Source organism: Tachyglossus aculeatus, chromosome 2 (genome assembly GCF_015852505.1).
Source record: "Tachyglossus aculeatus isolate mTacAcu1 chromosome 2, mTacAcu1.pri, whole genome shotgun sequence".
In the NCBI taxonomy this organism is placed as follows: Eukaryota; Metazoa; Chordata; class Mammalia; order Monotremata; family Tachyglossidae; genus Tachyglossus; species Tachyglossus aculeatus.
This window is the reverse complement of record NC_052067.1, coordinates 37,582,026-37,605,725: the sequence shown is the minus strand read 5'-3', so window position 1 is coordinate 37,605,725 and position 23,700 is coordinate 37,582,026. Positions and strand designations below refer to the sequence as shown.

Genomic DNA, 23,700 nt, shown 5'->3' with positions numbered 1-23,700 from the left:
TATTTACCCCATTGCTTAATACGGTGCTTGGCATGTAGTAAGTCCTTAACTTAATAATAATCATCATCAATCATATTTATCATCAATCATATTTATTGAGCGCTTACTATGTGCAGAGCACTGTACTAAGCGCTTGGGAAGTACAAATCGGCAACATATAGAGACAGTCCTTACCCAACATTGGGCTCACAGTCTAAAAGGGGGAGACAGGGAACAAAACCAAACATACTAACAAAATAAAATAAATAGAATAGGTATGGACAAGTAAAATAGAGTAATAAATATGTACATCATCATCATCGATCATATTTATTGAGTGCTTACTGTGTTTAGAGCACTGTACTAAGCGCTTGGGAAGTCCAAGTTGGCAACACATAGACACAGTCCCTACCCAACAGTGGGCTCACAGTCTAAAAGGGGGAGACAGGGAACAAAACCAAACATACTAATAAAATAAATAGAATAGGTATGGACAAGTAAAATAGAGTAATAAATATGTACATCATCATCATCAATCATATTTATTGAGCGCTTACTATGTGCAGAGCACTGTACTAAGCGCTTGGGAAGTACAAATCGGCAACATATAGAGACGGTCCCTACCCAACAGCGGGCTCACAGTCTAATCACTATCATTATTATTGCCTTTCCCTTCCTACGCAGTCCTTGCGGACAAATGATTTACCACTATGCTGGAAGAGGGCTAACTCCGTTTAGCACCGTGTTGCTGAGCTGCTAGAGGGGCTATGAATATTGGCAGCGGGCAAGGCATTTGGCAGAGTGCCAGAGGAGGCTGATTGTGAAATGAAAGGCTCCATCGTAATGCATAATGAGGAATGAGAAGCAGCATGGCCTAGCGGATAGAGCAGAGGCTCGAGAGTCCGAAGAACTTGAATTCTGGTCCCGGCTCTATCACTCGTCTGCCGTGTCGCTTCTCTGTGCCTCAGTTCCGTCATCCGTAAAACGGGGATTAAGACTGTGAGCTCCATGTGGGACGTGGGCTGGGTCCAACCTGATGAGCTTGTTTCTACCCCAGTGTTCAATACAGTGCCTGGCACGTAGTAAGCCCTTAACAGATACCACAACAAAAAGGGCACGGGTGACTAGAGTTACAGCCTGTGGGGTTTTTTATACTTGCCACAGGAGCTGCCATAGTTTGGAGAGCCTCAACATCACCAGGCTCAGGGCCACGTGGTCGACCCAGATCTGGTTTCCCTGTAATTAATGATGGTATTTGTTAAGCGCTTACTATGTGAAAAGCACTGTTTTAAGTGCTGGATAATAATGATTGTATTTGTTAAGCGTTTACTATGTTGGTAATAATAATGATGTTGGTATTTGTTAAGCACTTACTATGTTCCAAGAACCTTAGTTCTTGGAACTAAGAACTGTGGGGGGATGCAAGGGGGGGATACAAGGGGGGATACAAGGATACAATGTATCCCCCCCCACTGTGGGGGGATACAAGGTAATCAGGTTGTCCCACATGGGGTTCACAGTCTTCATCCCCATTTTACAGATGAGGGAACTGAGGCCCAGAGAAGTGAAGTGACTTGCCTAAGGTCACAGCTGACAAGTGGCGGAGCCGGCATTAGAACTCATGACCTCTGGCTCCCCAGACCGTGCTCTTTCCACTGAGCCACGCTGCACGCTGCTTCTGCTATGTGCAAAGCACTGTTCTAAGTGCTGGGGAGATTACAAGGTGATCAGATTGTCCCACGGGGAGCTCACAGTTTTAATCCCCATTTTACAGATGAGGTAACTGAGGCTCAGAGAAGTTAAGTGACTTGCCCAAAGCAACCCAGCTGAGCCGGGATTTGAACCCATGACCTCTAACTCCAAAGTCCAGGCTCTTTCTACTGAGCCTTAACTGTGCCACAGTATCCATATTCCCAAATGGCTCATCCCTGGCAGCGAGTCTTCGGCGACCCTAGGACCGTAGCACTTGACCACACCTTCGGAGAACGAACTGAACTTGGTGTATTATCTCTTGATGCGAAACTGCGGCAGCCGGAAGGACATAGATCAAGGGTGGAGGAGATTTGAATAGGTGTATGGACTGGGTGCCATGTCAGAAGATGTTGGTGTCGTTGGGATCGGGGTGCCCCAAAGAACTGCAGGGAACCAGCTTGGAGTCCCCTCCTGGTGGGGTGTCTTTATTGGGGCACCTGATTAATAATGAGGATGATAGTAATAACTATGGTAATGGAGGGCTTACTGTGCACACTAAGCACTGTGCTCAGCACTGACAAGCCAGCTGGACACAGTCCCTGTGCCACATGGGTCTCATAGTTCAAACGGGAGGGGGTTCAGTTGTTGAAATCCACATTTTGCTGCTGAAGAAACTGGGCAAGTCCCTTCTCTGGGCCCAAGTCGCCCACCAGGCAAGCGATTTGCGCAAGAGGCAGTCCAGGGCTTAGAAGTTTGGTTTGAGGATCCCCCAGAGCCCCTTCTGAGCCCAACCCTGTCTCCCTCGGTGGCAGAAGTATCTCCTCCGCCCCGACCCGAGCAGCCAGCTTCCCAGCCCTGTCCGGCCTCCGGCTGGGGTTCAGAAAAGCCGAGCTCCGAGGGTGTTGGGCCTCTCGGGACGGACCGGTGTTGGCGATACCAAACCACTTTTCCCCCCGTCTAGTTTCTGGCATTCCACTCCCCAGCAGCTGCCAGGGGAGGGAGGACTCCCCCAGAACTTGGAGAGGTGGATCAGGCTTGGAAATGGGCCCTGGAGGGGCTCCTGGAGCCCTTATAGCAACGGGCAGATTTCCCTGCTGCTCATTCATTCACTCAGTAGTATTAATTGAGCGCTTACTGATGCAGAGCACTGTACTAAGCGCTTGGGCCAGTACATATTCCCTGCCCACAAGCTTACAGTCTGCCCCAAATTATTACTCACCCTGGCAAGTAAATGTGACCATTTCCAGCCCTGGGCGTTTCTGTTTGTCTTTCAAAAGAATCGATGTTCTTTCTCTCCTGTCTTTTTCACTGTCCAGCTTTTGGATCCATACAGTGTCACTGGAAAAACCGTAGAATAGACAATCTGTATTTTTGTGGCAGTTGTTACATCAGCACAGGCAGTACCGAAATATACCCTGTTTAAGCACTTGAGAATGCCCACTGATAATGTTGAAGGCATCGTGTCAAAATTAGAAATGCATTTCACCGGATGGCGGTAAACTCTGCCTCATCCCTGGTAATTTGAATGTTTTGCCGAAAGGGATTTTCTTCAGGAATCTTAATTAGTGCAGGAGGTGGACAGTGGCCGTACCTCTAAGGTCGGTCTAGAAGTAATGAAGTTGCTTGTGTGGGTTGTAAATTCTGGTTTCGGGTGGTCAATAATGATTCAGATAGTGAAATTAGAGAAGAAAAGATACCATTAAAATGGTCCAGCCTGATAATTTTTGGATTCTGTCCTGCATTTGGGCTAGATGGAGATAGAAGAGGGAACTAATAGAGTTTTTCCAACCAAGATGTTTGAAAGTTCAATCTCACTGTGGGCAGGGATTGTCACTGTTTATTGTTGTATTGTACTTTCCCAAGCGCTTAGAACAGTGCTCTGAGCACAGTAAGCACCTAATAAATACGAATGAATGAATGAATGGAGGCAAAAGGGGCAGTTTGGAAAACTTTAATCCTAACATCATTGCATCATCATCATCATCAATCGTATTTATTGAGCGCTTACTATGTGCAGAGCACTGTACTAAGTGCGTGGGAAGTACAAATTTGCAACATCTAGAGACAGTCCCTACCCAACAGTGGGCTCACAGTCTAAAAGGGGGAGACAGAGAACAAAACCAAACATACTAACAAAATAAAATAAATAGAATAGGTATGTACAAATAAAATAAATAAATAAATAAATAGAGTAAAAAATACGTACAAACATATATACATATATACAGGTGCTGTGGGGAAGGGAAGGAGGTAAGATGGGGGGGATGGAGAGGGGGACGAGGGGGAGAGGAAGGAAGGGGCTCAGTCTGGGAAGGCCTCCTGGAGGAGGTGAGCTCTCAGCAGGGCCTTGAAGGGAGGAAGAGAGCTAGCTTGGCGGATGGGCAGAGGGAGGGCAGTCCAGGCCCGGGGGATGACGTGGGCCGGGGGTCGATGGCGGGACAGGCGAGAGCGAGGGACGGCGGCGGAGCGGAGGGTGCGGACTGGGCTGTAGAAGGAGAGAAGGGAGGTGAGGTAGGAGGGGGCGAGGTGGGGCGAGTGGCATTCATTATCTCTGGCTGTTAGGCCTCTGAGTCTTACAGGGTATTCCTGGAGTGCCTGAACTCCTTAACCTTTGGAGCCCACTGCGAGTCAGTCCAGGAGATTTGTGCCATTCAAAATTGCAGTTTTCTTCATGGCATTCTCCTCAGAGGACCGTTTCTGCTAACGGAGACTCTGGTCGAAGAGTTTCCAAGTACACACGGCTCTGGGTCTCCCGAGCAGTGAGATTCTCCCAGGATCTGCGGCCTTTCCTGGCTTCCTCTTTCTCCCTTGGGTAGAACTCCACTTGGGGGTCAGTGGGCATCTCAGGCCCACCTGATTCTCATCTCACTTTTTCAGGTGAGGCTACGCGTGCCCCCCTCCTCAGATCGCACCAGAAAGCACCTAACCCCAATTCTTGCGTTGCGGTGTAGCTCGGCCAATGCCGCCCCTGAATTCGAAGGTCGAGGAGGTGACGAGCTCGGCACCGAGATCGCCAACACCCTGTACCGGTTATTTAACAACAAAAGCAGCATAGACCTGGAGTCCCTCTGCATCAGTCCCAGGGAGCACTGCTGGGTCCTCTACGTGGATGTCTTGGTGAGTTCCGCAACCCCGGGACGTGAGGAAAAGCAGCCTAGGCGGGCCGGATTGGACTGGGGCGCCGCCGGCCACAGAACGGACCGGCCGGGAGCATAGGTGCATCCCTTTGTGCGGGGTCAGTGGAGCTGGGTGAGCATGACGTAAAAACCTCTCCCACTTGGAGAGCTTGGAGAGCTTTCTCTCTGTTAGTAAAGCGACAACGGAAAGCCTAGGAAATCCCTGGGGGCTGAGGGGTGATGACAGCTACAGCTTAGGTTGGCCCCAGCTTCCTTCTGAAAAGGCAGTCAGCCTGGGGGCTTGGGTGCATTCGTCCCCCTCTCCATCCCCCCATCTTACCTCCTTCCCTTCCCCACAGCACCTGTATATATGTATATATGCTTGTACATATTTATTACTCTATTTATTTTACTTGTACATATCTATTCTATTTATTTTATTTTGTTAGTATGTGTGGTTTCGTTCTCTGTCTCCCCCTTTTAGACTGTGAGCCCACTGTTGGGTAGGGACTGTCTCTATGTGTTGCCAACTTGTACTTCCCAAGCGCTTAGTACAGTGCTCTGCACACAGTAAGCGCTCAATAAATACGATTGATGATGATGATGATAATAATAATAATGGCATTTATTAAGCGCTTACTATGTGCAAAGCACTATTCTAAGCGCTGATAATAATGGCATTTATTAAGCGCTTACTATGTCATCCATGTAGTAGGATAGACACCTCCCCTTTGAACTGCCTATTTTTTTCTTTGGAGGACCTGGTGTCTTCAGTTTTCCCCATCTCCCACCTTGTCCGCTGGTGACGGGCATGCTATACTCTCCCCCTGCCCCAAAACATTCACAGGCTAGACAGCTCGCTCTCATCGTCATTCCTGTTTTTCCCCAAGTGTTCTCTTCCCGGAATACCCTCCCCACACAGCCTTGCCCATTCCCTTTTCCTTCAGGATTCAGCTCGAGATTCACTATCTCTCTGAAGCCTAGCGGGCCCTGCCCCATATTGCTTCCAGTCACTGCCGTTACTTGTTCAGAAAACCTGCTGCCTTGGATGCTGCCCACCTTCAAGTAGGGCTGCGCATGTAGCAGTTCTGCCTCTGTAGTAGGGATTCGCCGGCCAGCAAAATAGGATAATAATAATAATAATAATAATAGTGGCATTTATTGAGTGCTTACTATGGACAAAGCACTGTTGTAAGCGCTGGATGCGGTTCAAGGGCTGCTTGGCTCTGGAAATGGAAAGACAATGGATTTCTTTCCTTTTTTTTTTTTAAATGGTATTTAAGCACTTACTATGAGCCGTACTATACGATGATGAAGATACAAGTTAATCTGGTTGGACCCAGTCCCGTGTCCCCCCCGGGGCTCACAGTCTTAATCCCCATTTTACAGTTGAGGTAACTGAGGAACAGAGAAGTTAGGTAACATGCCCGCGGTAACCCAGCAGACAAGTGGCGGAGCTGAGATTAGAACCCAGGTCCTCGGACCCTAGGCCACGCTGCTTTCGTGGGGTTCCTTTTTTTTTTTCTTTGTAGGACACTGTGAGAGGTTTGAAATGCCGCTGCTATTGCTAGAGGTGTAATTTAATGTTTTATTAATGGTGAATTATAATGGCAGTATGCATTAAAGCTATTATAAATGTTAAGTAGACCTTTTCTTGTCATCGCAAGGGTAATTAATACCTGCTGAATAGTGATGAGTTCTTTTGAGATGCTATTTTTCCCTTCGACAAAGCAAGCGATTCCCGTTAGTATTGATGGGAGCGATGCAAGTTTCATTAGTGACAGAACAGACTTTACGAAGGTTCCATCATAAAGTCTGATATCACCCCATGTAAATGGAGTCAGTTAAATCACAGCTTTAATGTTTTTCTGCAATTCTGAGTTCCTAATAGCTCACCTTTTTTTAAAAAAAGGCAAAAAATTGTCCACTCTCACGTAGTTTACCCAACATGGACTAATAGAAACAGCGCAGGCCTGGAAATCAGATGACCTGGGTTCTGATTCCAGCTCTGCCACTTACCTACCTTGGGTAGGTCACCTAACTTCTCTGTGCCTCAGTTCCTTCATCTGCAGAATGGGGATTCAGTACCTGTTCTCCCACCTACTTAGATTTTGAGTCATTCATTTATTGATTCATTCAATCGTATTTATTGAGCGCTTACTATGTGCAGAGCACTGTACTAAGCGCTTGGGAAGTACAGATTGGCAACATAGAGAGATGGTCCCTACCCAACAGCGGGCTCACAGTCTAGAAGGGGGAGACAGACAACAAAACAAAACATATTAACAAAATAAAATAAATAGAATAGTAAATATGTACAAGTAAAATAAATAGAGTAATAAATCTGTACAAACATATATACAGGTGCTTTAGGGAGGGGAAGGAGGCAGGGGGATGGGGAGGGGGAGAGGAAGGAGGAGTCCCATGTATATACTCCAGTGCTTAGTACAGTGTTCGATACATATTAAGTACTTAACAGACACCATTGTTATTATCATCATCATCATCATTATCACTATTATTGTTACCATTTCCGGGAAACAAATGAGAAAATCAACCTTCTTTGCTATTGGCCTGGCATCCGTGCTTTAATTGGCAAGCAGCTCTTGCAAGCCTGGGCTAGGTCTTAGGAAGGACATTGGACATAACAAGTGCTTCTTGTTTTATAGCATTTTATTTTTAGTGGAATTCATTTCTTCGTACCGCCCAGCAGCGTATAATGAAACACCAAACCAAAACAAGTTAACGAAGGATTCTAACCAACTTTTCAGTTTTAAAATACATTTTGAGAAATGTGTTGCTAAGCTAAATGGACTTAGTTTCAGTATGACAAATTTTCAGATTAACAAGCCTAAACCTTACTCAGATTGTATAGGTGAGTGTTGGTAGATATGTGTGTGTGTGTGTGTGTGTGTGTGTGTGTGTATATGTGTGTGTGTGAATAAACTTCAGGAAATTCCAGTAAAAGATTGGAACTGTATTTTGGGTTTTGTATGCTTACCACAAGTTAGACCACTGATTGGTCAGAGGAAAGTTTTGTAGAAAATTCAGCTTCACCTCAATGTAAGACGTAGAAGCACTTTTCCCCCCTCCAGTGCTGACAGCTATTTTCTCTAAGAATGACACTGGGTAAATTGCAAAATGTGAAATGCTTCATTAATGCGTTGCTTGTTTGCCAGTGTTTAGGTAGGACCCTGAAGAGCAGTCTGCCTCTTCTCTTGCTTTGTGGGCTGTGCGGTTTGCTGATGTTTTAGAGCCATTTCCCTGTAGGAATTGCTGTACCCCAAAGAAGTGAGCTTGTGAACATTGTGGAAGGATAACGACCCCCCAGGTAGCTTCTGCCCAATGTTGTGGAAGCTCCCCGGAGCAGGGGCCACGTCTCCTACTTTGATTTTATGCTCCCAGTTGCCCAGTAAGTTGCAGGAAGCACCCAGTAAATAGCGATAAGGGTGGGGGAGGAGGGTGAAAACTGAGACAGTAGTGGCAATCCTTTCCAATTCGGAAGACTGTATGCAGTTAGTGGCTGGGTAGTTTTTCAAAGAGAGAATTGAGACCAAAATGCAGTTATAAATGTATCTGCTAATTTGGCCATCAAAATTGGGAACAGCGATGGCCAGAGAAGAGAGAAGAGGATTAAAAAAGGGGTTATCAGCTCTGGAGAGAATGGGGTGTATACTGTTTGTTTTTGTGCAGCAGTGACATTTTTGCTCTTGATAAAAACATAGTGCTTAATATACTGGTCCTATAGTATTGATAACTAGGGTTAATACCATCTGTAAAATGGGGTTACTCTCATGTTAAAATTTAATGAATAAACATTGAGGTTTGTAGTTTGACAAAACCCTCAAACTACAAGGTTTGGGTGGGGGGTGAGCCCACTGTTGGGTAGGGACCGTCTCTATATGTTGCCAACCTGTACCTCCCAAGCGCTTAGTACAGTGCTCTGCACACAGAAAAGCGCTCAATAAATACGATTGAATGAATGTGTGTGTGTGTGTGTGTGTGTGTGTGTGTGTGTGTGTGTGTGTGTATAATATGAATCTTTTGTAAAGATTTTGAGCCACCCGTATATTTGGGTGTTCATAGAAGTGAGAGTTTGAGGCTGGGGCAGGTTTATTATGATGGTGATTTGTGACAGGCCCTTGCTGCTCTGAGGTTCTTAGGGTTGTCACTGGGAAACAACTGAGGGGAGGGGTGACGTGATCAAAAAGCTAATTTTAGCCCAACTGCTGTTCCCATATAGATCCCAGCTGATCAAGGGCCCAGTCCATCAATCCAAGACCCTCAGGGGTTGGGAGAGAGGAGCAGGGATCTTACCTGGTCTGTTTAAAAATGGATCATGCAGGGTGATCTGCATCTAGAATCTAAATTAGGCACCCTTCTCTGTCGGGTTCATGATTATTGACAAAAGCATCACCAGGCATCTGATGGGGAAAGAAAGAAGTAACTCTTCTCACCAGGCCCACCTGAGGCTAATTAAAGAATTGTCAAAGTGAAGCTTTCTGGGAGACCTGTGTAGAGGAGATGTTCTGTGTTTAAATGAATTCTAAGGATGGGAAGGAGAGATGGGACACAGTAGTCCTGAAGAGCATCGGCTTCACTCGACGAAACCATTGCAGGGGCATTCATTTAATCAGCTTAAGGCTATTTTGTCCATCTCTCAGTGATGGACTTAGTTTGGAATTGGCAGGACTCGGTTCCTCTGTTGACCGCGATCTCCTTTTTCCTTCCGTCTTGACCGCAGTTGTTGGAGTGTGGAGGAAATTTATTCGACGCCATCTCCATTGCTGTTAAGGCCGCTCTCTTCAATACACGGTAAGGGACCCACATCCCGGAACTCCCGCAAGTTGCTGTCGGTGCCGGAGCGGGAGCAGAAATGAATTCAGGATGGAGGAGGCTGCATGGTGAGAGAGGATTTTCATTCTTGCGCAGACGGCGAAGGTGGCAGGCTGTGACAGAGGTTATAAAGCATAAGTTCCGACAGTCCCTTCCACTTCCAAACAGAGGGACCTTTGGGCAGCACCCCCAGAGTCCCCCGTCAGGTGGGCAACGGGGAGAGGAGGAGAGAGCACCGGCCATTAGCCTCTCCGGGCAGCAACTGTCAATCTTGCAGACAGAAGCTAAGCTAATCAGTCAGCCCCCGTGAAGGCACAGTGTCCTGGCCAAAAAAAAAAACCTGCGTGTGGTCCTGGCTTCTCAATTTAGAATCTCCTTTCCGTAGTTTGAAAGCAAAGCCGGTAACCTTTGGGCCGTTAACAAGGATGCATTAGCCTCATCTTTTCGAACTGCCGTGCCCACTGTCGGTGCCGAAGTGGGCAGCTTTGACGAGCCACTCCTCAGTTCGAGCTCGGCTTTCGTAGTTTCGAGCAACTGCTGGGCTGCAGCTGCCAGAAGCAGGGTGAGTGGTATCGCCCTTTCAGAGGATTGGTTCGGAGTTCTTCGACTCCGGAGGGTTGGTACATTGGGAAGCAAGTACGGACTTCAGCAGCAGCTCTATCTGAGACGGGAAGCGAGTGGCCATCTGTTGCAGAGCGAGGTTCCAAAAATTCCTCTGCCCTTTCTCTCCCCGTACACCCCCACTGATTGTTGCCATGGACACTGAAGGAAGAGGAGGAGATGTGAGACAGAGCAGACTGTTTGACTGTGGGAGTACCTGCTGGGTAAATACCATATGTTGGGATGTTATATACATTACGGGCGCACAGACATGGCAGATTCCTGTGTGGGGAATGAGCAAAGGTCTTCGTCCAGTCTTAAAATAGACCTGTTGTTATCTTGGGAAGCAGCGGGACCTAGTGGAAAGAGCACGGGCCTGAGAGGCGGAGGGCCTGGGTTCCCTGGGCTCTAATCCCAGCCCCGCCACTTAATCGCTGTGTGACCTTGAGCAAGTCACTTTGCTTCTCTGTGCCTCCGTTCCTTCAACTGCAAAATGGAGATTGAATACCTGTGGGCCCTCCTACTTAGAATGGGAGCCCCATGTTGGACCTGACTACGTTGTTATGTACTCCAGCACTTAGTACTGTGCTCGGCACAAAAATGGCACTTAACAATGTCACAGTTATTAATTAACAAGGAGACACTTCACCTTTGGACTTCTTTATGATGTAGTGTAAAAAGTTTTATTTTTGAAACCTATAGAATGTTACATACTCTCTGGGCAGTGTCTAACAGGTGAAGAACAGAGCGGGGTGCGGGGAGAGAACGAACGCAAACATGTTGATATGCAGTTCAGGCCTGAGATAATGCAAATATAATTTATTCAGGCCAAGGGCTTAGTTTTTCTTTTACATTTGAAATGGATTCTTGAAGGTGTCGCATGCTAATCCCTAAGCAAGGCCGGGGATACATGGTGTGTAGACTGTAAACACCCCAGGCACTGCCAGCTTGTCACGGTCCCGACTCGGATTCCCTGGGTATTGATGTTTCAGACCTGCCTACCTTCAGGGGCACTCGAACTGTGCAGAAACGGAGGGTGATGTTAGAAGACCAGGGCAAAACCACCCAAGTCATTTCCATAACCCGGAGCCTACGGTACCATCTCTTTCCACCCTAAATCAAATTGCTGGCATGTCAGTTGGATTCGTTCTGGCCTCCATTCTTTCAGCCACCCATGACATCTTCTAAGGAATATAGGGGATGATAATCTACGTGGTGGGAGGAATCCATTTAGTTTTGAATGGATGATCTTGCTCGAGTCCTTTCCTTTTAGTTTTTGAGCCTCAGCAGAAAATCAATCAATCAATCAATCATATTTATTGAGCCCTTACTGTGTGCAGAGCACTGTACTAAGCGCTTGGGAAGTACAAGTTGTAAGTCATAAGTAGCCACCCTGGGGAATATCCCTTTGTCCTTCTCTAACTTCTGTTTTTTAATCTGAATTCCTGAAGCGGCATTGCTAGCTCCACATAGAAAATGCAGTGTTTAAATTCCCCTTAGATGACTTTTGGATTTCCAGCACCCAAGTGGAATGCTCTCAGTTTAAGATGGAAATGGGAAGGAGTCTGGATGTGAGTGATTTTGGGGCCTGCATGTAGATTTTTTTTTTCCTTGCCTGCCTATGGACACCATAGTTAGGGTCATCAGTAAGCTCTGTTTTATCTTTTTAATCAATCAATCAATCAATCGTATTTATTGAGCGCTTACTGTGTGCAGAGCACTGTACTAAGCGCTTGGGAAGTACAAGTTGGCAACATGTAGAGACAGTCCCTACCCAACAGTGGGCTCACAGTCTAAAAGGGGGAGACAGAAAACAAAACCAAACATACTAACAAAATAAAATAAATAGAATAGATATGTACAAATAAAATAAATAAATAAATAAGGGTTTCTGGAATGTAAAAGCAGCAGAAATGAAAGCATATGTTTTGTAAACTGGGATGAGTGCAGGGGGCCCATTGAAACCATCTAGAGATTTAAATCCCTTCAGCAGACTGTTCAATTCATCTTTGTGGAGGCTTGTTCTTTCTTAACATCTTTTAGGAAGACAATTTTAAGTAGGGGCAGAGTTAAGGACAATCGAAAACTAAAGTTGTAATGGGAAAAGATGTTATTAATGGAAAATATTTTACTGCCTTAACCTTGAAAACTATTTTGTACGCTTCAGGGACCAACCTTTATGCCACGTACAAAGACTGTTGTCGTCTGGTCAGATAATTAACATTCCTTTCCAGAAAGCCCTCTGATTTCTCCAACCTTGGATTTCAAATCGTATTTTGGGTCCTTCCACCGTGCCCCTCATCTAAAAAAACACTCCCTCTCTTGGGATTGAGCCAGGTAAAAAGGACCTTGGGAGTTGAGCAGCTAGGTAGGAAGGATGCTGTGCTGAGCAAAGATCTGAAGTACACAACTTGCAGTACTTAGCAACAAAATTTCATTACAGTGGCATGGGGGTGGAAATTGACATGGTCGTAAGTATGTTTTGGAATTTTGTTGGGTTTACGCCGTTGAAATAGGATTTCTTCTGGAGTTCTGTAACAGAGGACTCGACACGCAGAAAAATTACAGTGACACACATTTTCCTCTAGACGTTGAGGGGTCCTTCATTCCTAAAGTATTTTTGTATGTACTAGTTTCTCTCTTGAGATGTTTTGTACATGACTTTCTCTAGGGGTCAGTAAGAGCCTGAAAATTGTATTTGTTTAAGCTACTGAAAGTTGCCTATTCTTTGGTTCCCTAGCATTCCACGTGTCCGAGTTTTGGAGGATGAAGAAGGGTCAAAGGATATTGAGCTCTCTGATGACCCTTATGACTGTATTCGACTGAATGTGGAGAATGTGCCTTGCATCATTACTTTGAGCAAAGTAAGGTTTGGTCTATATTTCGGTGGGAGGATTTATTGTAAGTTAGCTAAAGAAGTAGCTTCATGAAAGGGGTGGGAAGTCCTTATTCAGTTGGGGCTGTTAGAATTCATTTTTCTGAGCCTTTTACCAAGAGCATCGGGGAAACTAGGAAGGCGTACCCAGCAAAACTCATGCCTGGTCTTAATTTCCCCTAGCTCTTGGAAAACTTGTTCCAAGCTCTTAAACAAGTGGTCTCTTCAATTACTAGTAATTGTGATATTTAAGTGCCTGCTTATATGCCAAGGACTGGGGTAAATCAGATCAGACATAGTCCCTGTCCCTCAAGGGGCTCAGAGTCTAAGAATCCCCATTTTACAGGTGAGGAATCTGAGGCACAGGGAAATTAAGTCACTTGTCCGAGGTCAAACAGCATGCGTGTGACAGAGCTGGGATTGGAACCCAGGTTCTCTGACTCCCAAGCCTGTGCTCTCTCCACCAGGTCACTCTGCTTCTCTGGTGTCTCAGAAGCTCCTTTTCCCTATCGTACATCATCTTACACATATCCAGTCGCTAGGCTGTACGGGAATTTGGCATGTTATTAAAGTGTGTTGGACACGGAGAGGGCAAAGGAAGAGAATAGGAGTGGGGCAGGACACAGAGATTGCAAGTTAGTGCTTGCTGAAGACCTTGCAGAGAACGTTCCTTATCCTCGAGGAAGGTAAATCAACACCCCCTTTTCCCCTTTTTTTATGGTATTTGTTAAGCACATACTGTGTGCCGAGGCACCGTTCTCAGCGTTAAGGTAGATACAAGATCATCAGGTCCCACATGGGGCTCGCAGTCATACTTCCCATTTTACAGATGCGGTAACTTAGGCACAGAGAAGTGAAGGGACTTGCCCAAGGTCACACAGCAGACAAATGGCAGAGCCCGGGTTAGAACGCAGGACCTTCCGACGCCCAGGCCCACGCTGTAGCCTCTAGACCGCGTTGCTTCTCACTGCCTTGAAGAGAGAAGTAGCTTTGGGTTTCCGTGCCTGTGTTGTGGCTCTGACGAACTTGCTTGCTTTCCAGATCGGCTATAGGCACGTGGTGGATGCCACTCTTCAGGAAGAGGCCTGCTCTCTGGCCCGCCTGCTCGTGTCCGTGACCAGCGAAGGGATCCTCACGTGCATGAGGAAGGTGGGGAAGGGCAGCCTGGATCCGGAGAGCATCTTCGAGATGATAGAGGTAAGGCAGCGGGTTACACGTGGTTGGCCCAGTAGAGGAGCAGTGGCGGTCATCGTGTCTTAGCCCGGGCCTCGGCACAGGCACGTGTGACTCCCCCTTCTAGACTGTGAGCCCGTTGTTGGGTCGGTACCGTCTCTATACGTTGCTAACTTGTACTTCCCAAGCGCTTAGTACAGTGCTGTGCACACAGTAAGCGCCCAATAAATACGATTGAATTGAATGGATGAATGAATGTGCCAGCTAGCAGGTCTGCCCCACCAGCTGCCACTGAGCCACTTCAGCAATGCCCTAACCAGTCTCTACCAGCTAAAAGTGCTAAAGCTGTTCTGAGGGCACCTACTTTTTCATTCCTTTCCATGGAGGAAACCAGCAGAGGGCTAATAATAGTGGCATTTATGCGTTCACTATGTGCCAAGCATAACAGCTAAGCATTGGGGTAGATACAAGATGATAAGGTGGGACACAGTCCCTGTCGCACATGGGCCCCACAGTCTAAGGGGAAAGAAGAATAGGTATTTAGTCCTCATTTTACAGATGAGGAAACTGAGGCACAGAGGAGTGTAGGGGCTTGCCCACGGTCACACAACAGCCAAGTGGCAGAGCTGGGACTAGAACTGGGCAAAGCAGTTAAGACCCGGTCCCTATCCTTCCCAGGGTACGTGGCCCGAGGGTGGCTGTCCCTTCCAGGCCACATCCTCCAGGAAGCCTTCTGGATTAAAGCCCCAGCCTCCTCATAATCTGCTACATTTCCCCTCTTGGCCTGACTTGTCGGCTTATCCCAATACTGTTCCATAGGACAGTAAGAATTTTTTCAAGAGAATTTCTGCTTAGAAAGCAGAATTGAAAACTGTTGATCTAAGCGGTCTTTGTCTCATATCCCCCACCACGTGTTTTTCTTCTGGCCTCTCTCTGACTTTTCTCTAGCTTCCCTTCCCATCCGGACTAGAATGGCCTTCTTGACCCAGATACACCGTGGAAATCTTCATGGTACCCTCTTCCAACTCTAATTTCTTGTATTCCACCCAGAAAGTTTTTTTTATTTCACTTTGTACTCTGAGTAGCTGCTCATATTCACTATAGATCTTTCAGCCTTCATGGCGAGACTGGGAGTTGTCTTTCACAGATAATGTGTTCTCCTTCCTGCTAGTGCGCATTTGTGTCTTCCACAATATTGGTCTTGGGAGAAAGGAAGGAAGTTCATTTTGTAGATTCAGACTTACCCTGGTGCTTTTAGGAAAAGGGCACAAAGAACGCCAGTTCCCACCCACACAGCATCCGTTCGTATCTACTTTGCGGACAAAATGTAGAAGAGTAGCTTTTCAACACTCCTCATAGGTTTGAAAGCAGTGATCCTCTTCCCTCTGCCTCTGTCACTTGCATGCACTACAGTCGGGTTTGCCATCTGTTTTGCTTTTTTTTTTTTTTTGTTTCTACATGGTACCAGTCTAAATTCTGCTGCCTGTTTACTATTTTGAGGGTTCCCTCACCTTTGCCCACAGCAGTGGGCTGCATGGAAATGTTGCCCATCTTGTGTTGCCATATCTTGTGATCTTTAGTTCCTGTCCAATCCTCCCATTTGCCATTGGGATGCCCTTTCACAGAAATCACCAAAAACGCTCCCTCATCTTGCGTTACCTTGATGATGATGGCATTTGTTAAGCGCTTACTATGTGCAAAGCACTATTCTAAGCGCTGGGGGGATACAAGGTGATCAGGTTGTCCCACGGGGGGCTCACAGTCTTAATCCCCATTTTACAGATGAGGGAACTGAGGCTCAGAGAAGTTGTGACTTGCCCAAGGTCACACAGCAGACGTGGCGGAGCCGGGATTCGATGTCATGACCTCTGACTCCAAAGCCCGGGCTCTTTCACTGAACCACGCTGCTTCTCAACCTTGACTTGGTTTCGCTAAATAACCCAGCCATGCTTAACTTGTTATACTGTTCTAGCCACGAGGCTGAGCAATTGGCCATTCTCCTCCCTTCATAAGGCACAGGCTGGAACCTCGTCCATCACGCTGCCGACCGCAACCCTTTTTCCACAGACAGCAGATTCGGAGTTGAAGTGGTTCAGGTCTCCGGGTCTTGATGTTCTCCCTCTCCTTTTCTTAAGGAAAATCTAGCTTTGGGTCATGGATCTTATCAGTTCTCTCTCCAGATTGCATTTAAAAAACTGCCAGGGGTCGTTCTATTTAAACCCAGTCCTTGTTTTCCATTCCCTAACAGTGATGTTTCCTTACAGTTAGATTTTTGTCCATTTCTCTGGTTTTCCCTTTCCCTCCTCTCCCCCTGAACTCTCCAGCATTGGTCCACGCAGGGAGGTCAAAACCCTTCATTCTTGATTCCTTACATAACTCACCCAAAAGCTTTGCCTCATGATCTTTTGGCACCTCTCGCCTTTTCTGTTACATAATCACAGTCTCCCTTGAACACTGCTCTTCCTGCAGGAAGGGAATCTCCATCTGGAAACAGATTTTCTTCTTGTTGTTTTGGGTTTGTTTTTCCAGATTAGAGATGTTAGCTAATCCTTTTTCTTCTACATATTTGCTGCCCAGTATTATTATAAATCTCCCAGTTGGAATTCTTCAGCGCTCCTATTTTCTTGTGCTTGGGGAGAAAGAGCAAGAGAGAGCACACTACTGCTGCCCCTCTTTGTCTTCATTCCCCAAAGCCTCTGGACACCCTCCTCCATCCCCCGCCCCCGAATAATGCTGGACTTTTACTTGCCTTTAGTCCCTCTCTGTGGTGCCTTTAGAAGCTCCTAGGTGAAGGCCATCTTGACTATAGCAGGTGGGGTGATTGGGTAACATTTCTCCCCATTTTACAGGTGAAGAGATTGAGGCCCCTTACGGAAGGGTGTGGACTGAAGCTCTGAGAATGGACTCCCATTCCTGGGCTCACTATCCACTAGGCAAATGGGGCCTCCCTGCAGGGTAATGGGTGAAAATCTGTTGAAGCCTAGCTTTTAGATCCCTCAGAGCGCCCGTTTTACGTTAAATTTGTGTTCATTTCTTTGATTTGTACCCTTTATTCTACCAGTGTTTGGCGAAGCAGGGCAGTGCATTTGGCAGTTTCTTACTACACAGACAAAGGGCACTCTCTAGCTAAAGAAATGGTGATGGATGGACTGAGACCTTGTGTAATGGCATTGCTTCTGTTCTGTGTAGACAGTTGTCTCTAAAATGTCTTCGGCTGCGCAGAGAACAGCCCTTCGTAAATAGAAGTGTGAACAGGCCCGCTGTCATTAAGAACCTTGAGTTTCTCCAAAACCGATTTCCCACTTTTGTGGACTCCGCCATCCACAATCCTCTCAAGTTGTAATAGCGAAGTGAGGGTATGAATTAGGAAAAGGAGGAAATGTTGAATTTCTCCAGGTAGGTGCACAGACTGTAATAGATGGCCCAGGGATACATTATTTCTCAATCAGTCATGAGTATTTATTGAGTATTTATTATGCATGGGGCACAGTACTAAGCACTTGGGGAAAATGCAGTAAAGCAGAGTTGGTAGACTCAATCACTGCCCATGGGGAGTTTACAGCCTAGAGGCGGAGACAGACATTAAAACAGATTAGGGGTAGGGGAGAGTAGTAGGATATTTACATAAGTACTGTGTGGTTGGAGGGTGTATCAGAGTGCCTAAGGGAATCAGTTCATCAAATAAACCACTTTTGGTTCCAAGAAAACCAGGTCCAGATGGCTCCTGAGCCAGAGGTTTGCTGACCCCTGCTTTTTTATATTGCTTCTTGTTAACCAGTCATATTTATTGAATGCTTACTGTGTGCAGAGCAGAGCACTGGACTAAGTGCTTATCTGAGTGTCCTAATGAACTGCTAAAGACAGTTCACTGAGACAGAACTTTTGGGAAAAGCTAACTTTGGGATGGAGACTGGGTGATTGATTAGATTGTTACACTCTTCCGTGCTAGGGGACAGAGAGGATAGGCAAATTAACACGACAGTTCTTATAGCCCTTCTGAAAGATTGTCCTAGCTTCAGTGGACTGATCCCACTCAAGAGTTTCACTTTGGGATCCAGCAGACATTCCATCCCCGTCTGGTTTGAGGAAGTCAAAACCTCCTTTTGGAAAGCCACAGCCTGCACTGCTGTAATGATAACACCACTGGTATTTATTGATAACAGTAGTACTAAGTGCCCAGTGCCGGGTAAATCCAAGACAGTACGATCAAACGGTCCCTGCCCAGAGAGGGCTCACATTTTCATCTTCCCGTTTGACAGCTAAGGCAGCAGAGACAAAGTTTAGAGGGTGAGTGGTCCAAAGTCCCGTGGCGGGTCTAGAACTAACCCTTGGGCTTACTGCTTCAGGGTCCCAGGGTCTCCGAACCACGAGGCCCAGGGCTGCTTGTCAAAAGGGAACGGAGGAGGCCGAAGGACAACTGAGATCCAAACTCCCGCCTCCGGAATCCGCCTAAGCCGAAGATGCTGCCGGTCTATTTTTATTCCAGGCCTCGGCTGCCACTCCTCCTTCCCCTGTCTTCTGCCTGACACTTGGCCCTTCCAATGCTCCTTAGTCTAGGGGAGGGGAAAGAGATCGCCTCCAATTAGATTGCCTACTTGCATGTCATCAGCTCTGGTAGAAGGTTTGGTTTGTTGGTGAAATCTCCGTGAGTCCGCTGTTGGGTAGGGACTGTATATGTTGCCAACTTGTACTTCCCAAGCGCTTAGTACAGTGCTCTGCACACTGCGCTCAATAAATACGATTGAATGAATGAATTTCAATAATTATCCCTGCTGTCCTGTCCCCCGTTACCAGGGAAAAGGAAAACGTAGCCGTTTCTCCACAGGATATTCGGAGTTGCTTTCGGATGATCAGGGTGTTCACCTGTCATCAGTTGGGCCGGACACGTCTGTGAGTCCTGGAGGGGTGGGGGCTATTTTCTGCCACTGCTTTTACACAAGACTGAAACCATACAAAAAGTACAGGTCAGAGGGAAGGATGGCATAGAGAGGGTTAGGGTCTCAGATTTACAGAAGGGGGAAATATTCTCCTTTATGAATCGTCTGCCTGCCTCACCGTTCCTGTATCCTTTTCCTTCCCTCCCTCTCCGCTGCTCTCCAGACTGGAAAACGCGTGGGAAAGATGGTGCACTCCTCCTTGCAGAGTGTCTTACACAAAGAAGAAAGCCTGGGCCCTAAGCGACAGAAGGTTGGATTCCTGGGATAAGTTCCGAATGCTTTTTTGTTTTTTTTGAACAGAAGCGTGTAATGTATTTTTTCTTGGAAGATGTGCAGCCGAGGCAGCATTTGTGGATGTAATATTAAAGTATATTTTCTGATCTTGGCTTCAGTGTTGGTTGCAGTCTTACTGGAAGGAGATTTTTAAACTCAATGGCCAAGCAGTTTCGTGTTCAGTAGCAAACCTCCAAGGAATCCCTCCACCTCAGGAGGGCGGCTGTCACGTGAGTCATCGGATCTGTTTTATTGTGAAATGTAAACAGAGTACACACTCCAGCCCCATTTTGTAGGTGGAAATGTCAGTCTGAAGTGCATGTTACAAAAGGAATTCACAGGGAGGGCTATGAATGTTGATTTGTTTGAATTCCTTCCCTGAAGATTATAAAAATGAGACTATAGGTGGCTCTCTTCGGATGGGGTGGATAAAATTCTGCCCAGAGGAATTAGGAGGATGGAGTTAGGAAATGAAGGTTGAAAGGGATGAGAAGTGTGCTTCTAACAACTGCAAAAATTAAAATGTGTGATATTCATTGAGTGCACTTGTCTGCTAAGTGCTCAGGTAAATACAATCCGAAGAAGATTGGACATAGTTCTAACAGGGAGGGAGAACAGATATTGAATCCCCATTTGACAGATGAGGAAACAGCCTCAGAGAAGGAAAGTGACTTGCCCAAGGTCACAGCAGGCAAGGGGCAAAGCCAGGATTAGAACTCAGCTCTCCTCTCTTCCAGGATCATGCTCTTTTCAACTTTTTCCTAGATTGTTCAAGCCTACAATTTTCCATCTCTCCCAGGTTTTCTAACAGCGACCAACTTGGTGCTCCCACGTATTGTGGCCTGGGAGGACCAGGTCCCTTTGGGTAATGAGGAGAGAAGCAGCATGGCCTAATGGATAGATCACAGGCTTGGGAGTCAGAAGGACCTGGATTTTAATCCTACTTCTGCTACTTGCCTGCTGTGTGACCTTGGGCAAGTCACTTCCACTTCTCTTTGCCTCAGTTTCCTCATCTGTAAAATGGGGATTATGACTGTGAGCCCCATGTGGGACATGGGACTGTGTCCAACCTGATTACCTCAGCACTTTGTACAGTACCTGGCATAGAGTAAGCACTTAACAAATACCTTAAAAAAAGAGTCTGCTTCTTACAGCCCGTTCACAAAATATCATTTATCTCTGTCACTAAGGCTGTTAGCTCCTTGTTCTTTTGGGGGGCTGCCTGAGATGACCAGATCTTTTCCTTCCGTGATGCAAGCCAGGAACTTGTCAGGAGTTCCTGGCCGGATTGCCGTCAGAATATACTTCCTGGAAATGTCCATGCATGCCAGTGTGAAGGTAAGATCGGTGCAGCCTCGTATTTTTCTGCAAAAAAAAGCAGTCAAGAAGGTGCTGATTCGCGACAGGGATACATAGCAGCCGTGACATGTGCCCTGTTTTTCAGATTGTTCAGCAGTGATTCCCCAGCACTGGAAGACTTGGTTGGCCAGGGATACGGCCTTCGGCCTTGAATGATAATAATGACGCTGGTATTTAAGTCCTCACTATGTCTCAAGCACTGTCCCGAGTGCTGGGAGTGATGCAAGGAGGTCTTCTCTGATGTAGCTCCTGTCCCATAGAGGGGCCTGCAACCTAAGTGGAAAGGGAGAGCAGGTATTAGAACCCCATTTAACAGATGAGAAAACTGAGTCAAAGAGAGGTTAAGCGACTTGCCCAAGGTCACAGCAGAAAAGTGAGTGTTGGGATTAGAACCCAAGTACTCTGACCTCCAGGCTTGTGTTCTTTCCAGTGGGCCACACTGACTGAAGTTTTCTTTTTTGAAAATTTGTGAGCACAACTGAAGGAAAGAAAGGGAAGGGAGGTGAAGAGGGGATTATAGTAACTCCTTGACTGCTTAGTGAAAGTGCCTCATTACCTTTCTGTTCCTTTTCCTTCCCTTCTTTCTTTTTTCCTCCTGTTCCCCTTATTGCTACCTCCTCCCATGCTTGAAAGCTTCAGGGAAAGGGGGGTAATTATGCAAGTCTTGCATGTATATGAGTGTGTATGTGTTGCATTCATCTTTCTATACTTTTACTAGTAACTGCTGTAGCATTTTGTGAATGGCCTCGTGGGTGTCAGCCTCTCCTAGGGTAGATTGTAAATTGTGTGGGTTACTCAATTGGACCTTCCTAAGAACTTAATACAGTGCTCTGGGCACAGGTGTTCAGTAAATACTATTGACTGACGGGTTCCACAGACACTGTGATAGCAGGTCTGCCGAGTCGAGGGTCGCTTCAGTGAGGAAAGTAGTTGGGTTCAGTTGCCTTTCACCTTAGCCGCTCGGAGACTTTGCTGGATTAATTCTGGTGCAGGCTACGGTGTTGAAAGCAACATTATTCATTTGATCTGCATTTTGCTCAGACCCCACCTTAAGTAGCTGCCGCCAAATACAGCAGTTTACCAAGGGGGAATCAACAGACCTTCTCTAGGTCCTTGCTGGGTTTTTCCTAATAGTGCAAGGTCAGCACTAGTATTAAAAGTTGCCGTCTCGGGACTTGGATGATAAATTTCGGGAATTTTTGCAGATGCATTAATCAAAGTGACTCTTGGACAGTTAAGCCCACAACAGCCACCCGAAAGGCACGGAGATTAGACCCAGGAGAAACAAAAAACCTTCTACATGACTTGCTGTGGTTCTAATGGAATCATTACAGGGATGAGAAGGGAGCAAATATGAATACAGAACTGTGCTTCTATTGCTGTAGTTGGCAGAGGCTTCTCGCTCATGAGTAAAGTGTTTGTACTCTTAGTGACAAGAGCTGGGCTTGAGAGTCAGAGGTCATGGGTTCTAATCCCAGCTCCGCCACTTGTCAACTGTGTGACTTTGAGCAAGTCACTGCACCTCTCTGTGCCTCAGTTCATTCATTCATTCAATCGTATTTATTGAGCGCTTACTGTGTGCAGAGCACTGTACTAAGCACTTGGGAAGTCCAAGTTGGCAACATATAGACATGGTCCCTACCCAACAGCGGGCTCACAGTCTAGGAGGGGGAGACAGACAACAAAACAAAACATACTAACAAAATAAAATAAATAGAATATGTACAAGTAAAATAGAGTAATAATAATAATATATAATATTATAGAGTAACAATATTAGAGTAATTAAGAGTAATAATAACCAAAGCAGCAACGTTAAAGACAAGCTCCCTTGTCTTTAAAATGGCGATTAAGACCGTGAGCCCCACGTGGGACACGTATATCTAACCCAGTGCTTAGAACTGTGCACATAGTAAGCGCTTAACATAAACCATCATTATTATTATTATTCTAGAATGAACTAACACCAGATAGTCATCAATGGTATTTATTGAGCACTTCCTAAATGCAGAGCATTATACTAGGCACTTTTTTTTTAAATGGTACTCATTAAGTCCTTACTGTGTGCCAGGCACTCTACTAAACGCTGAGGTAGATAAAAGTTAATCAGGTTGACACAGTCCCTGTCCCACAGGGGGCTCACAGTCTTATTCCCCATTTCACAGATGAGGCACAGAGCAGTCAAGTGGCTTGCCTGAGGTCACACAGCAGACAAATGGTGGAGCAAGGATTAGAGCCCAGGTCCTTCTGCCTTCTAGTCCCATCCTCTATCCATTAGGCCATGCTGCTTCACTGTACTAAACCTCTCCATAGCTCCTTAATCCATAAGGAACAGAGGGCAGGGGATGAAAGGGAAGCAGTGGGGCCTAGTGGAAAGAGGGGAGTCAGAGGACCTAATGGGTTGTAATGAATCAATGGTTGAGTGCTTATTATTATTAATTCTTAACGATTATTAATAATGATGATGATTATGGAATTTGTTAAGCCCCATATGCCGAGCACTGGGGTAGATACAGTGTAGAGCACTGCACTAAGCACGTGGGAGAGTACGCTACACAGAGTTGGCAGACACGTTTCCTAATCTCTGCTCTGCCCCTTGCCTGCTATTTGACCTTGGGCAACTCACTTCTCTGTGCCTCAGTTTCCTCAACTTGTAAAATGGGAATTCAGTACCTGTTCTCCCTCCTACTTAGACTGTGAGCCCCAAGAGGGGCACAGACTGCATCCAGCTTAGTTACGATGTACCTACTCCAGAGCTTAGAAACGAGCTTGACCAGTACATCGGTTATTATTTTGAAAATATGAGGGGAATAATACATAGAAAAGAACCACTCTCAGCTAAAAGAACTACAGTTGCCTG

General features: G+C 46.3%; 1 protein-coding gene across 1 annotated transcript in view; it reads left to right on the top strand.

Moving 5' to 3' along the window:
* EXOSC7 (exosome component 7) overlaps nucleotides 1-19,594 on the top strand; it is a 47,386-nt gene extending 27,792 nt beyond the window's left edge. The window contains exons 4-8 of the mRNA XM_038768548.1: nucleotides 4,623-4,788; nucleotides 9,532-9,602; nucleotides 12,964-13,087; nucleotides 14,140-14,295; nucleotides 19,372-19,594. Coding sequence (XP_038624476.1) covers nucleotides 4,623-4,788; nucleotides 9,532-9,602; nucleotides 12,964-13,087; nucleotides 14,140-14,295; nucleotides 19,372-19,476 — 622 coding nt within the window. The 3' untranslated portion in view covers nucleotides 19,477-19,594. The remainder of the gene's footprint in view (nucleotides 1-4,622; nucleotides 4,789-9,531; nucleotides 9,603-12,963; nucleotides 13,088-14,139; nucleotides 14,296-19,371) is intronic.
* Nucleotides 19,595-23,700: the final 4,106 nt, after the last annotated feature.